At 27.8% G+C, this 15,963-nt stretch overlaps 2 protein-coding genes across 5 annotated transcripts in view; one reads left to right on the top strand and one right to left on the bottom strand.

Moving 5' to 3' along the window:
• The first annotated feature begins 546 nt into the window (after positions 1–546).
• LOC140666249 (uncharacterized) overlaps positions 547–15,963 on the top strand; it is a 308,424-nt gene continuing 293,007 nt past the window's right edge. The window contains exon 1 of the mRNA XM_072893224.1: positions 547–674. Coding sequence (XP_072749325.1) covers positions 562–674 — 113 coding nt within the window. The 5' untranslated portion in view covers positions 547–561. The remainder of the gene's footprint in view (positions 675–15,963) is intronic.
• LOC140666246 (cGMP-dependent protein kinase, isozyme 1-like) lies at positions 1,598–15,925 on the bottom strand. Of its 4 annotated transcripts, none has more exons than XM_072893208.1 (13): positions 15,287–15,925; positions 6,351–6,502; positions 5,657–5,955; positions 5,286–5,428; positions 4,968–5,105; positions 4,625–4,803; positions 4,295–4,536; positions 3,671–3,994; positions 2,977–3,208; positions 2,747–2,853; positions 2,414–2,653; positions 2,063–2,129; positions 1,598–1,917 (listed from the first exon to the last, which is right to left on the bottom strand). In XM_072893208.1, exons 2-13 carry the CDS (start codon positions 6,456–6,458, stop codon positions 1,822–1,824), a joined length of 2,175 nt encoding a protein of 724 aa, XP_072749309.1. In that variant the 5' UTR covers positions 6,459–6,502; positions 15,287–15,925; the 3' UTR covers positions 1,598–1,821. The 4 variants fall into 4 exon arrangements, with proteins under 4 accessions (XP_072749309.1, XP_072749311.1, XP_072749310.1 ...); XM_072893210.1 differs by lacking the exon at positions 15,287–15,925 and adding an exon at positions 7,195–7,439; XM_072893209.1 differs by lacking the exon at positions 15,287–15,925 and adding an exon at positions 7,099–7,218.

Here is a 15,963-nt window from a genome sequence, read left to right as displayed (position 1 = left end):
GTTGAGAATATCGGAAAGTGTGTCTATCATATTAAATATTGTAAAAAGGTCAGATTGCGTGCATCGAAAGTTAACGCACAGATGTAGCTCTTGGGACATTTCGTGTCGTTTCTAGAGTGAAAAAAGTTTTAAGAAGCATCGCGAAAATCTCATAAAATTCTCATCAAAGCAGCAGATTGCTTTATTTATCGCTCTGGAATAAATTTTCGTTACATGAATGGCGAGAAGTATGTCTATAACACTGAATATTTTGGCAGCGAGGGGCGCCAGGGGTACCAGAAAGCGCGCGCTGAAAGTTTAATGCAGCCTACGTTCCACTTGACCATCACAACGCTCGCGAGCATCATCTTCATCTTTTTGTTTAATTTCCGGTGACCAACGAGATTAAATAAAGATGAAGATAATGCTCGCGAGGGTTGTAATCGTTAAATGATACGTAGTAGTGGCCGGTAGTAGTGACGCTGTTTCCGGGTGAAACGTATGTTTCGTGCCGTTTAGTTTGAATAAAAGTGCATGCAAAAGTGAACCTTCCTGTGTAAAGTTCAAAGAAAGTGCATAAAAATGAATTCTCCATATTCTGTACTTCGTATTCACGACCGCATCGATAGAATTTCATCGTTGCAGCCTTCGCCGAGTCGACTTGTCACACATGGATTGCAGGAGAATATCAATATGTATGTATAAAACCTGTACTTCAAAGACCCTGGCTTTGTTATAATATAAATCTTGATTAATGCTATTGAATTTCTCTTTTCACGGTTGAAAAATCTTGCGGGATAATAGTGAAATTTTTATCGACATCGAGATAAGCTGTAAATTGTGTGTATGTGTGTTTGATAATGCGTACCATATTAATTTGTAATCTTTTTTTTAAATTACCTTGAATAAAAAGTAAGCATTAAATTTTCTTTATTTTATAAATATTAAAAATTATTTAAAAATGACAATTTAAAAGGAGGAAAAATAAGCAATGTATAATACCTATACGATAACAATTGTAAAATTATTTATTTCAAAATGTGACATTATTACTTCACAAATATGTGTTGATGGTTCGTATGATCAAACATATTTTACGTAAATAAAATTCAAACTACGTTATTTAAAATTATTGTTAAGAAAGTATATAATATAATACATTAATATACACACATATATTCACAAGCATACACACGTACATATACGCAATATCATATTGATTTTTCTGTACAAAAACGGAATATCGCGTTAGAAGAATATATATATTCTCTAATTATTATATAAAAGGTACACCAAAATCTCAACAATTGCTTATAAAAAAATAATATAATTTTTTACATTTTTAACTTTTTACAAATTATTCACCTACTATTACATGGAAGAATTGGAAAAAATTAATAATTGCATAAATAAATTAGCAATATTGTTTTAATTATATTTTAATTAGGGTAATATTTTATGTGTTAATTACTTTTTTTTTACAAATTTAAAAAATAATGTTAGGAAGAAAAAATTGGATAATTTTATAAAAGAATAAATTACACACACATGAAATTTAAAGTAAATATTTTTCGTGAAAAATACTACTTACCAATTAATTAATAATTGATATTACAAATCATTAGCAGACGTTAATTCATTTATGTAGCTTATTCTTCTCTTGAAATTCTATCGATACAATTATCTTCGTATTTTTATCATATTATTTTTTTGATGACAGTAAAAGACTGATATTTTTTATTTTGATTATTAAAATAAACGGTCAAGAAAATTTTTTATATCAAAATATATCGTGTTATTTTTGTATCTATTATTTAATTTTATTATATCAATAATTTATTCTTAGAAGTCGATATCCCAACCGGAAAATTCATCTGGTGGAATATCACGGTCTGGTGGATATCTTTCAAAATTCCGTGTGTCGAGTTGATGCCGCACCTAAAAATATAAAAATAAAATAAATTTTTATATCAATGTAAGATTTGTTCTCATAAATGTTAAGAAAAAATTAAAGCAGTGCATGTTGCTTGATTAGTTATTATTAGCTTAAAAGTTGGTCGGACGTAAAATCGTGATAACATACCGTTGGTACAATGGGGGCCGGTAGAGCTAATCTTTGAAGTGCTTGCCAATTAAATCCAGAAAACCATCTGTTAAAAAAATAAAAATAGGAATTATATTTATAAATTCGTATTATCATTTAGTTTAAATCTTTGACTTAATTTTGACTGATTATTACATATATATATGAAATATTTCTTTCTTTCAAAATTTTATAAAGTATTTTTTTACCTATATAAATAATATTTTTATTTAAATATAAAACGTTTATTAAACGGTTATTAAACATATATTTATTAATTTATAAAATATTTTTAAATATGTTTGTATTGTTTTTTTTCTTCTTTATAAAAAAATGTTTTTAAAAACTTACTTGTGATCGCGGATATCTTGTATTCCGTTTCGTTGATAACCTAATCGTTCTGAGGGACTTAAACGAAGTAGCTTCTTAATGAGGTTATTAGCGTTTTTATTGACAGTACCTGGTATACCGATTACCTCAATTCCTTTCAAAATTTTATTATAAGTTGTCATATGATCGGATCCTCGGAAAGGCGGTTTACCGATAAGAAGCTCGTGCGTTAAGATGCCGAGGGCCCAATAATCTACCGCCCTTTCGAAACGAGAAGCAATAATATATATTAGAAATTATTGAAGCAAAGTAACAGTTAAATAGTAAACATAAAGGCAAATTTAAATGTTTTACCTATCGTGTCCTTTATTCAAAATAATTTCCGGTGCGACATACTCGGGTGTGCCAGCAAACGTCCATGTTTTGGCTGGACCAATTTTTTTACTAAAACCAAAGTCCACCTATTGCAGAACATTTTTTTAAGTTATTAATTGATAAGACATTTAAATAATTTATTATATTATACTTTTGATATAATACTCTTATAATTATAAACTAATCGAATTAATAATCGAGTGTCTCACCAACTTTAAATAACCGCGCATATCGAGCATAAGATTCTCGGGTTTGAGATCTCGATAAACGATATTTAACGAATGGAGATGATCGAGAGCTTCTACCACGCAACCAACCATAAATTGCGCTGTGGCATCGTCAAAATAGCGTCTCTTTTGTAAAGTGGTCCATACATCTCCCCCGAGACATACTTCCATCAAGAAATAGACGTATTTGGTATCCTTATATGTCTGATAAAGTCTAAATAGATGTAAAATTATATTAAATTTCAATCAGAGACTTTAGTATGATTTTATTTATTATTCAAAATTTTTATATAACTATTACAACTTGTGAGAAAATATATATCTCGTTTTAATTTTTAAAGCTTTATTATAAATTTTATGATATTTTAATTATTTAATGTTTAAAAAATTTAACAATTTGATATAGCACAACATTTCATAGATTGATGAAAATATGTATTATACAATATTTATTTTATTTATTTTATGATAAACTAAAATTTATTTATTTTATTGATAATGATAAATTAAAATTTATTTTATCGACAATATTTATTTTATTGATAAACTAAAAGTTGCGGAATTTTTTTATATAAATAGTTATATTTTCATTGTTTAGTGTTATAATATTATAAATTGGCTTCAATCTTGATTTATTATACCGATTATACGATACCAAATTTTTTTTATGACTTACTTGCATATAAATGGCGAATCACATGCCTGCATAATGTATTTCTCGTTTAAAACATGCTCTTGTTGTTGCTGCTCGACCATGACCTTCTTTTTGAGTTTCTTCAAAGCGAAACTTTTGTTTGGATCAGATCTAAGTGTGACTAGTTCGACGCGACCGAATCCACCCACTCCTAATGTTCCTCTCGTCTCAAGGTTGGTTAAGGTCAAACTTGCATACTCATTGGTCCATTTTTTCGGAGTCAATGAACGTTTCTGCTTCTCATACTCTGCTAACCAGTCCTTATTACGAATTTCGTCCAGACTGCCCAGATAATTCAAGAATGACCTGGCAATTTTTTTGAACTATTGTAATATTGTATTTTCAATAGATGAAAACACACTCTTATTGAATCATTATTTATTAATTAAACGTGAATATTTTTCTGTAAACAAAATAAAAAAATATTCGTAATGTATCTCAGATAAATGAATATATAAGAGGATCTCTTTATGAGTTAACTTATTTATTTTAAATAATTAAATTTTAATTTTTTTTTTTAATTAAATTTTTTACTTTGAAATAAAGTAAACGCGAATTTATTGTTGCTCCTTTTTAATAAATTGTGTGTATACTTATTGAACTCACGTTCTATCTAATGTCAGACATTCGACACCAGGTGCAAGCGCAATTGCGTTAGCACGTCGTTCACCTCCGTCATCATAGAGAGCCAATTCACCAAAATAATCTCCTTTCCCGAGGACCACGAGTTCCTCCTCGCCTCCGTATTCGGTATCCTTAGTGATACGTACATTACCACCGCTAATTATATAAAATTTCTCACCTTTCTCACCCTGTCGCAATATTTTTGCTTCAGCTGGGAAAAATTCCTATAAAAAAATATTATAACTTTCTTATGTTATATCATAATATTAGAGAGAAGTGACATAATAATATCTTTTTAATATCTTTAATTACTATTCTTATGAGGTCAGATATTTTCGCCAGGACGTGATCTTTGGGTTCGGGAAGCTTTTGGAGAACGGAAACGCGTTGGAGAAACCGAATATTGCCTTCCAGTTGCTCTTGGGCTGTTCTCATCATTATAGTGAGAAATACTGATCTGTCCAATACCCATACTTTTCCATTTGTTTTTACTGAAATAACATAAAATCAAAGAAATTAATTTAAAAAAGCTGCTGCTTTTTTACGATCTATGTATGCAGAGCATATCTGAATTTAATATTTAATCATAAATTATAATAAATTATTTTCACTGTTTTACAATTTTTAGACTTTGATAACATTTCTTATTGTTTACCGTTGATAGATCGAAGTCTTTTTGTATTGTACAATAGAGCGATCTCTCCAAATGCAATTCCAGGTCCGAAGCGTCTTTGAAATTTGCTTCCTTCATAAATTTCAAATTCTCCTTCCGCGGATACATACAAATGCGAACCTGTGAACAAACAATATGCACGTATATACATATATATATATATATATATATATATATATATATATATATTTTATGATTGCGTATATTAATATTTAACATATAACTTTGTTATAGAGTATTAGCAATGTACTGTTCTAATCATCATTATATAATAATACATAACAGTTAATGTATACATACCTATGTCACCTTCCCGGATGACTAGAGTATTAGCTGGAATTTGTTTGGGATACATAGCGGAGACGAGTGCCTCAACTTGATTCTCTTCGAGATTACCCAGGAATTCATTTTCTAAAATGGCCCTTTTAATTTGTCTCGCACTCCTATAAATTATCGAAAAGATTATATTGATAATTAACTGAAGAAATATACAGGCCATATATTTTAGAATAATTACGCAATTTACAATAAAAAATTAATATTTTATTTATAAATTTATTTTTTATCAATTATAGCACTGTTATGTTAATTTAAGTAATTGCTAATAATTATTGCTATTAATTACAATTATTTATTATATTAATATTTTTAAATATATATTATGTGATTACCTGGCATCCTTTTCGTATACGGGCGTTGGTGCCGAGGGTGGCGTCGGCGTTCTTCCGATGACACCACCCCTTGGATTGTTCACGTGTTGTTCATTATTTTTGGCGGCAGCTTCATTTTCTAATCTGGATTGTTCTGAATGCGTGGGAAGTTGATTGACACAATTGGCCTGTGATGGTAGCGATGATGCCGTAGAGCTTGTAGATGATGTGGATGATGTGGACGATGGTGGACCATTGCCATTTATGGTTGGGGCAGAATACTGGGTAAAAGAGGAATGGGTGCCGGGTATTGGACGTATCTAATGAAAATTGAAATCATACAAGATAATTTTTAAGAATTGCTTGATTTAACATTATAAAGTAAACTTTTATCGTTTGTGTTTTTCTTTAACTTTTTATTGATATATCTCTAAAAATAAAAATTTTTAATTCATCAATTTATTAATATTCATATTTGAAGATTTTATATTCTAAAATTAATTATAATTATAGATTTTTATCTACAATTATATCTATAACTTACAATAATTTAGTTTTTCTACGTGTTTTATAAAATTTAAAAATCAATACAAATTTGAATTCTTTCAAACTAAAAGAGCGTAACTATACAAATCTACAGCGCTCTTTTCTTATTTTTATAAAATTATGTTTTCTTAACAATTAGTGATTTATTTATATATTACATAGGACTTACAACGCCTACAGTGAAGGCATTAGATTCCTCGTAGCCCGGCGGAGGGGTAACATTAATGCTACCCTTCTGCCCAAAGATAGTGGCCTTTGGAAAGCAAGAAAACCTCATGTTATCTTCGTCCAATACATGTCCAAAGCAAATTCTTTTGACACCTGAAAAAAGAAAACATATAATTTTAAATATAATATTATAATATAATATTATTTTATAAGTAAAGCAATTAAAATTTGCCTTATTTCATTCGAAAGAAAAAATAGAAATTTATATTAATATAAATATAAAATAATATAATAGATATTATAGATATAAAAATAAAAAATACAGTGCACATAGAGAGAAAATTTGCAATATAGATAAATATTAATGATAAAAAATTTGTTATATAAAAATCTTTATGAAATATAAAATATAGAGATATAACGTGAGTGAAAGAAATTTGATAAACATTTTAATGCTTTGTTTTATCAATGCATTATTGCATCTCATCTTCTCCTATATTAATTATAAAAAGTAATTCCTATCGATATCATTATTAGCTATAGGTGTCATTTTTTTACAAGACAATTAATTTAATCAAGTGAAAAGTTTATAGAATAATTAATTTAATCTCATCTGATATTTAAAGCGTTATATGTGTAGTCTTATTTATTAAAATATCTCGTAACGTTTTATTACATTTCATTAGTCTGATTATAATTGCAAATAAAGTATACACAAAGATTCTAGAAGGATTATGTGAATCACTCACTCTTTCGCGTCACATTTTCTTCTTTAAGGGCATTTAACAAAAATCACTTTTCGATATCGCTTGTTACTTATGAGATTACTTATAATCAGTAATTACTTATAATCTATTCCTTGGTCGAATATTTCAACTCGTTCGAATTGAATTATGTTCATCAGACTACTCCATTTTTCGTGACACACAGCTTTTATGCGACTATTCGTTCTCGATGCGAGAATCGATTCCACACCAGTCACATGCTTATGCTAATGGTGTTTGGTGCACGTGATATATTGTACCTTGACGTCATAATGCATTAGCACATGTTCCTGATGAGAATATTCTCGACTTCACGAAGTTTGATTATTTTCCTCGTTAAGATTTTCATTTCATGACTATAGTAATTTTTTTGGGTATGAAAATTTTAAAATATACATACTGTAATATTTTACATAAATGTTATTTGCAATTATGAACTTGCATTATCGTGTTTGATATTTTTTAATATCTTCTAATGACTTATAAATCTATACCTGTAGAATAGATTGAATTACTTTTAATAATAAATTTTCTTCTTTTCATAATTGCTAATTATAAATATATTTAAATAAATGTATCTAAAAAATTCAATCTGATAAAGATCAGTGCCAAAGTAATGTATAATTTTTTAAAATATTTTGACTGAAGAAATTTTATTTAATTCTATGTTCATCTAGTATGTTTTATAAAATCAGATTAATATGTGTATTCTGTACATGTATAAAATTATTTCGAGTTGTGACGATAAAAATACTTTCGATTTTAACAAGTATTTTCACATAGTAATTTTTTACCAACAATAAGAGACTAAAACTCACATAATTTACACAACTCGAATGTTCTGTTCAGTAGCTCTCTTTCAGAAAAGATTCGTAACAAGGTTCGCGCTTATCTCTTGTGAAGCGTCTCGATAATCCAGGCCACGCGTCGTGTCGTCATCTCGCTGTTGGTTTTGTCGCGATGCAATTCAACAATTTATTTTTATTGCAGTTTTATTGCAATATTTTGCATGGTACGCGCGATATTGTATCTGTTCTACTGTATCTATTCTAATCTATCTATCTTCCTTTGAATATTATTCGGCGAGAATCGCGCGAATGTCGTTTCATTTATCACCAATATGCAAACAATACAAGAATCTTGAGATAATATTTTTTAGAAGCGTTTACTATTCATGAGATTTTAAATATATTTCTACCGTTAGTATTATTTCGTACTAAAGAATGTGAAATGACTCATTCTTTTCTTTTTATCAATATTGAATAAAATATATTTTTAACTAATAAAAAATAAATAAAGAAATAAAAATTTTAAAAATATATTTAAAAGTAAAAATAAAAAATATATTTGAAAATATATAAAATTAATTAAGAAAGAAATTTTAATCTATAGATTTTTTTCCTTTCATAAAGTTTTTCCTTTCATAAAGATTTATGTTCTAAAATCATTATTTGTATAATTTAATGCGTGGTTTTTAAGAAATATGATGCTTATTCACTAAGAAAAATTTATTAATTATCGAATACGTTAATTATAATTATTATACGCAGCATTGTTATGTATAACATATATGTTATTATAACATATATTCTACAAGATTTTAAAAGTCTTTTATATAAAAATGAAGAATATTAACATTATTATCTAAGTATTAGTAAATTTTTAACAAGTTGCAAAGATATCTTTTTTGTAACAGAATTTCATACAATTTTCGAGCAAAGCGTTATACAGTTCCTTAATGATGCATGATCTCGTTATAAGACACAAGGTCAGACTACACACTATATCGGGATCATGATAACGGTATTTGATTAAACATAAACGTGTAAACGATTGCCTAAACCTTAATTATAGCACGTTCGCCAAGTATGCATTTGTCGCGATATACACAGTAAACTTTACGTGTGATTAATCATTGTAATTAATAAGTGATCTTCTACGAGAAAGTTTTTAAAAAATTTATCAAATTTATTATCATATTTTTCTACTTTAGTAAAAACGTGCAAATATAAAATTATATCAGAAATAATTCGTGGTTACATCGTTATGAAATAATTGAATTTAAGCCACAGAGCTTATTGCGCATCGAGTTGTAAAAGTTATATAATCATAATTAACGAAGCGATTTATTATCGTTATTTATTATTTGCATGGACAAGTCATGTGCTCTACTTTAAAAAATAAAAGATAAGAAAGTCTTGCATTTCCGGTATCGTGTAATAATATATAAATTGATTAAATGTTTTAATATGTAAAAGGAAAAATAAGAAAGCGTTTCAGCTCTTATAATTAAAAAAAACAACTTCTGAAGAAAAGAAAGTTAGACTGCGATAAAAAAAGTTATAGCGTAGTAATATAAACTTCGATATATAGGATATCTGTCCATAAATGTCCGAACAAATATCTCGCTGGTTAAAATTACCAGAAAGTTTAGAGAAATTTGCACGGCTTTAAGTTCGCTAAAAAGTGCATGTAACAAATTTTTTTATTCGTGACTTTTTCGAGTTTTTCGTAAAAGCCATCTTCATTTTTTTTAAATGGAATTACCTCAATTTTTTAATAAATTGATTGCTAATATTCTGCGTAAAAAGTTAGAACGTAATTTACATAAACTATGACATATGAAATATTCATTTTCCGATATCTTACATTAATACTTTTATGCACAAAATAATGAGATGAATCAATTTTGAAGAAAATACATACTTAATTGTTAAAAGAAAATTTGCAACGAGCAGTTACATATTTTTTTTAAGACATCTATGTGTTATCATCTATGTGTACATCAGTTTCCAAAATCCTCTCATTCTGTTTAGAAAAGTATCGAGGTAAGATATAATTGGAAAATGAATATTTTACAAGATATTTCATAGTTTGTGTAAAATTATATCAAATTAAAGTATAAAAATTTTGTAAACTCCAATTTTTGGCTGTAATATTTTTATAATTTTTTATGTAGAATATTACAAGAAATAATTTATTTCATTACAAAAAAATTAAGATTTAATTTAACTAAATAAAAATGACTTAACTTGAAAAAGTCACGAGTAAAAAAATTTTTTTACATGCACTTTATAGCAGTGCAACTTAAAGCCGTGCAAATTTCTCTTATTAAATTTTCTTGTAACTTTGCGAAATATTTATAAACAGACACTCTGTACATTTAAGCGATCAATTGTTAGCCGTAAAATTTATCTGTCAATAAATTCATAGGATAAATGTGTATAAATATATTTATATTTACACATATATAATTCAGTAATGTCAATCTTGATAATTTAAAATGATTGTTTTAAGAATCTTTCTAAAGTTTAATTTATTTGTACGCGTTGAATTTAAATATATGATACCGTTTTTACGATGCAGAATTTTATAATTTTATAATTGATTTTTCTCTTTAAAAAGTCCAATTGCATTTAGAAATCGTTCAATTCTAGTTCAAACACATTTTTTATTTATTCAGTTACTCATTGTTATTTCCTTAGTCATACATTACTTGCGTAAGATTGTTATTCATTATACTTACCTGCGCTTTTTCGCATTTTCAATATATAATAAGTCTTTTATATTTGTATATTTTGTGTAAAATTCATTATATTTTTCTGATCAGAAACATGCAAGATAAGGAAAACGAGAGCGAAAACGATTGTCAGATTACCGCTCCACACTCTTAATACGAAATGACATTTCCTGTTCTCCTGAAATGGCGATCATACAGCGTTAATGGCTCGCGGAATTCAAGTCTCGGAGATAATTGTAATTCGCGCTTCGACATGGAACAATGTAGCTATACGGTCGACTATAATGCGACAGTTCCTTTGCTTCGGTTTTTTTTTAAACTTGTTTATGTAAAAATTACGAGGTCGTACAAGTTGCGGAAACGCCGAGAATAAACGCAATGATATTATAATTTGTTACACAATGCACGCTCGATGTCGGTTTCCATCAGACGGAAAATACACGGTGTGATGTTTAACAGCGCGGTCGTCGCGGTTGCGAACAACTCCTGTAACGAGAATAAGATAGCGATTTTTAAAGACTGAACTTTAAAACGTTTGTCAGCAGAAATTATGTCTCTTTAAAAAACGATCGAACGTACTGTTTGCGAACAATGATTATCCGGATTTTAATATTCTGAGTAGATTTACACGATGTTTTAAAATACAAAAGTGCTTTGTCTCAACTGCACAAAATTTTTTAATAATTTTGAATTCGTAATTTATTCTAGTTAAACATTTTATTATTTTATTTTTCATAATTAATTATTTTTAATATTTATTAAATATTGCTTAACTAAAATTAATATTAATAGCTTTATTCCATATGTTAAAGATTAAATTTCGAAATATGCAAATTTGCAAATTTCTAAACTTATCTGTGAGAAACCAAATATATGAATAATCTGAATTCAAATTAAAAAGCCAAACTCTTTAAAATGTTAATGTCTTTTTTATACATTTTACAGTTTTACATGTCTTACGATAATTATGTAAAAACTCTTTCTTCATATCTGCGCGCATACTTAGTCTCCTGTTTCAATTTCTACTATTTTACACGCGGTACGTTTATTTTTATATCTTACAAATATTTTATAACGTAATACGATTGTAATACGGGCTATATATAATGTTAAGATGGTAAACCATTAATGCGCTAAACGTTGCCCAATGTTTTATCGATATATATGTTTTTGCAAAGAGGTCTGTATGTTTATTTTAAATCGCGGACAATTAAAGCAACATTGTTTTACCACATACATAAGCTCTTTATTACAAACGCGTTTAATCAACTGTCTCGACAAGGTTAATTAACTTCACTCGTGCATACATATATACGATTGTAATTATATCTCTTAAGGTGACAACGACACGTGCGAATTACGCACAATTTTATTTTTTTGAAAGACAGTTACTTTTTGTGAGTTCTTGTTAATCATTATTTCCGATTCATTGCTTATCATTCACTTATCGTTCAAATTATTTTATACTCAAGATAAACAGAAATGTATCAATGATAAAATATAAAAGTATAACTGTAATTATTATAATTAGCATTTTTGAGGGGGAAAAATAGATTTTTATTTTTATTTAATAATTGTTGATATACAATACTAATTAATTATAAATTGAAAATAATAGAAATTAAGTTTTCACAATATAAAAACATAAATATAATTTTTACACTTAATAAGTATAATGCTGACGCATTTTTAAAGAAAGATTCAAGATTATAAATGTGAGTCTCTTTAAAAAATAAAAAAAAATTTTAAGGAGAAAATATAATATAAATATAATTTATTTTATTTGCAAAAAAAAAAGAATATTTCGATTACTTTGCAAGATTGCACAATCAGGTTATCTAACAATCCAATATTTATGAGCTCAGTTGTGACACTGATGAGATGACGGAAATCTTATCACTTGATTGTCTTCTTTCGATTATCAACGTCGGAATGCATGTCGATCTTGAAATTCATCAGTCTCAGACGGTATCAGAAATATGAATCGGCGTTTCCGTGGATTGATTAGATAATTAATCACACGGATAAAAGTATGCCCGCAAAGAGTCAAATTTTGACTTTTGATAAAGTGAACTTAAGGAAAAGCGCGCTATATACATTTGTCGAAACTCACCCTTCAGGTTGATGTTCGAAATGTTTCGAAATGAATTAAGAATGATTCGTAGACTCCGTCTTCAAAGAACGGAAAAACATCAAGGAAAATTATGTACTTTCAGTTTGCGCAATTTCGGAACGGTAAAAGATAGATTTTTTTTTCAGCTACGACGACAGAGCTGCACTGTACGAATTCATGTATTCGACTGACGCTTCAAGTTCGACAAAGATGCAGAAATCTTATCTAGCCGATAACAGAGAGTAGGGACAAGCAATGTCAACAGGTATATATGTGACGCGCGAGCATCTTATCTAATGAGTCTATTCTCTTTCCATTAATAAGGCTAACTTCGTGCTCTTTGTTCCGAGCTTTTGCAAATACCTCACTGTAATTTTCAAGGAAAAATAAAATAATCTCAAGGAAAATATTTCATTTTTCCTGTTGTTGCAGCAATATTAATATCTGCTTATTTTTAGTCAATCTTTCTCAAGGAACTGAAAATAAAAATTTTCAAAGAATTAAGCATTTTCTAATTTATAATTATTTTGTTTTTCCAGAATAAGCAAAAAGATATAATTTATTACAACTAAGTTTATTAAGAACCAGGCAATGAAAATGATTAAGTATAAAATTACTCAAATAAAAAGTCAATAATTTACACTCAAAGAAAATCGTAAAATCTTATTACATACACATTGATTTTTATACTAATTTGTTTTTTTATAAATAATACTCTTATTAAATAAAATAGTGTCTTGTGTAAATTGGAAACAATATATGAATCTATGAAGATTTAGAAGTTAAAAATATAATAATGCTGCTCTATATGTGTAGCTCGATGATTAAAGCAGTAATAATTAAGTATATATACGCTCTTTTTCATATTAAATAATAAATAAATAGAAATAAATATTTATAGGTTTTATATTGATTAACGATTAGTAGCATTAATTATATGCATAAGTTTATTACGTTTTGAAAATGAAAGCTTGTGTGCGTGAACGCAGAATAGTTATTTATTACAAATAATATAATAAAATTTATCTATATTGACGTGAACCAATACATTGATTTAGCAATGTCTCCAGTTTGCATACTCATGTTAGTCAACGAAAGTTATACACGTGTAAAATTTTCAATATATTTTAGTAACACTATAATTAGAAATTCAATGACAATTTGACACCTAATCCAACGATGCTTTAAATTACTTTAACTTTAACATCAATAACTACATAAATAACATTTCAACGGTATTATTATATATAAATGCTCAAATATATATGTTTATCAATTATTATATATGACATTATATTCGAAGACATTGTTCCATGAAGCTGTGGTTGCCACAATCGTTTTAACATATTCGTAAAAATTCGAAAGTTATTCATTTCCTAGAGCGTTTTAAAGAATAATTAATATTAGTTTTATCGAAAATTTAAGAATTTTATAAGAAGATCAATTTGTTAACTCGCAAATAATCGATGACTCTGTGTCTGCCTTTATATTTTCTATATTCTTATCTGCAAAATAATGGCTTTTTATCACGGGTCTGTCGCTTTTATCATGTTCACTGGTTGCACTTTAATTTTTTTAACAACCATGATAAGTGTTTCCAAGTGTAGTTCCATTATTCTGATGCTTTAATATTTTTTTGCAGCAACTATGTAACATACAGTTGCTGCAAAAAAAAAAAGATTGAAACACCAGAATTTTTGCATTTATTTATTAGATTATTTTTGCAGCAACTATATAATACATAGTTGCTGCAAGAATGATTTAATAAATTTTGTAAATTTAATTTTTAATTTTTAAAAATTATTGTTAATTTATTTGAACGTGATTGCATTACTGTTACTTGTTCGTATGTTTTAATTAAGTGAGTAAGTGCGTTTTTTTTTCTTATCTTACCATCCACTTTTTTAATATTATTATTATCATTAGATAACGGACGCTAATAATTTATTTGGATGTCCACTATATTTAATATCCACTATATTCAGCAAAACAAGAAATACAATTTAGCTTATATTTAAATACCCCTACAATAACTAATTAGTTAAAGCAATTACCATATTTGCTTAAACGTTATGTTATCTCTCTGATAACTCCAATAATATCAATTTAAATTTTTCTGTTTTTTGCAAATTTAAAATTGATCATTTTTGTAGTAATTAATAGTAAGTAATACGTTACGATAAAAAGGAGATTATTATATAAAATTCTTATATATTTAAAAAAATATATTTGTTTTATACATTATATGAACGATTTGCAAAATTTACGCAAACAATTTAGTAAATTTTAATATATTTAATCTCAACTTGTATCGATATGTTCTCTATCAGAAGATAAATATTATTAACAAAGCTTCTAAAGCGCAAAAGAACTTTATGGTTTCTTATATGACTCTACATGTTAAAACGCTAAAAATTTAACGATATATTGACTCAGAACAAAGTCACTTGTATTCTTGCATTTTTCAGAATTACAATTCTTCTGACACGTGGCAAAAACTTACTGATAACCATATAATTAATTTAACCGGAAATACTTGCCTCTTGTGCTTCACGATTCCGTTCGTTGCGTCAAAACTTATCTTTATAATCATGCGTCAAGATACGATAAAACTTAAAATGTTCCACTGTAGACATATGTATTTCTTCTAGAACACGTTCACAGTTACATTCTTGTCACCTCTTTCTTAATTGTTCTTAATCTCATAAAGAGTCTTTGTTATCGTGAAGTGAGAAAAATTTGACAAAATCACTAAAGTTAAATTATTTAATAGTTTATGTCACATTGGTTATCGACAGTTCAAATACATTTATTAGATTGAAGATTCACCAAATTTCAACAAGCATCTCTATATCGTTGCATGAATTATTTTCGAAATGAGCAAATCATTTTTCTTTTACTACTACACGGCTCGATACAATAGGGAAAGTTCGTATCAGGTGTTAATAACTGCCGTCGAAATTAATTTATTATTCGCGTCTGTGTCGGCGAAAGTAACTTCCTCACGTGATGATCGATGTGGCAGTTGTGTCAATAGAACGTTCACTTAATACATTTTCTTGATATCGAATTCCACGCGTGTCAGGCTTATCACCGCTGATCTGAGCCGAAAAGTGCTGATAGGTGAAATAACTCCGGTGCTATCGACAGGCCGGTCTCAGTGCCACTAACAGAAAAATACACTCACGTTTTCCGCGGTGGTAGATACAATCGGTAA

Source organism: Anoplolepis gracilipes, chromosome 5 (assembly GCF_047496725.1).
Source record: "Anoplolepis gracilipes chromosome 5, ASM4749672v1, whole genome shotgun sequence".
NCBI classification, from domain to species: Eukaryota; Metazoa; Arthropoda; class Insecta; order Hymenoptera; family Formicidae; genus Anoplolepis; species Anoplolepis gracilipes.
The sequence above is the reverse complement of the archived record's forward strand: the minus strand, read 5'-3'. Positions and strand labels throughout refer to the sequence as shown.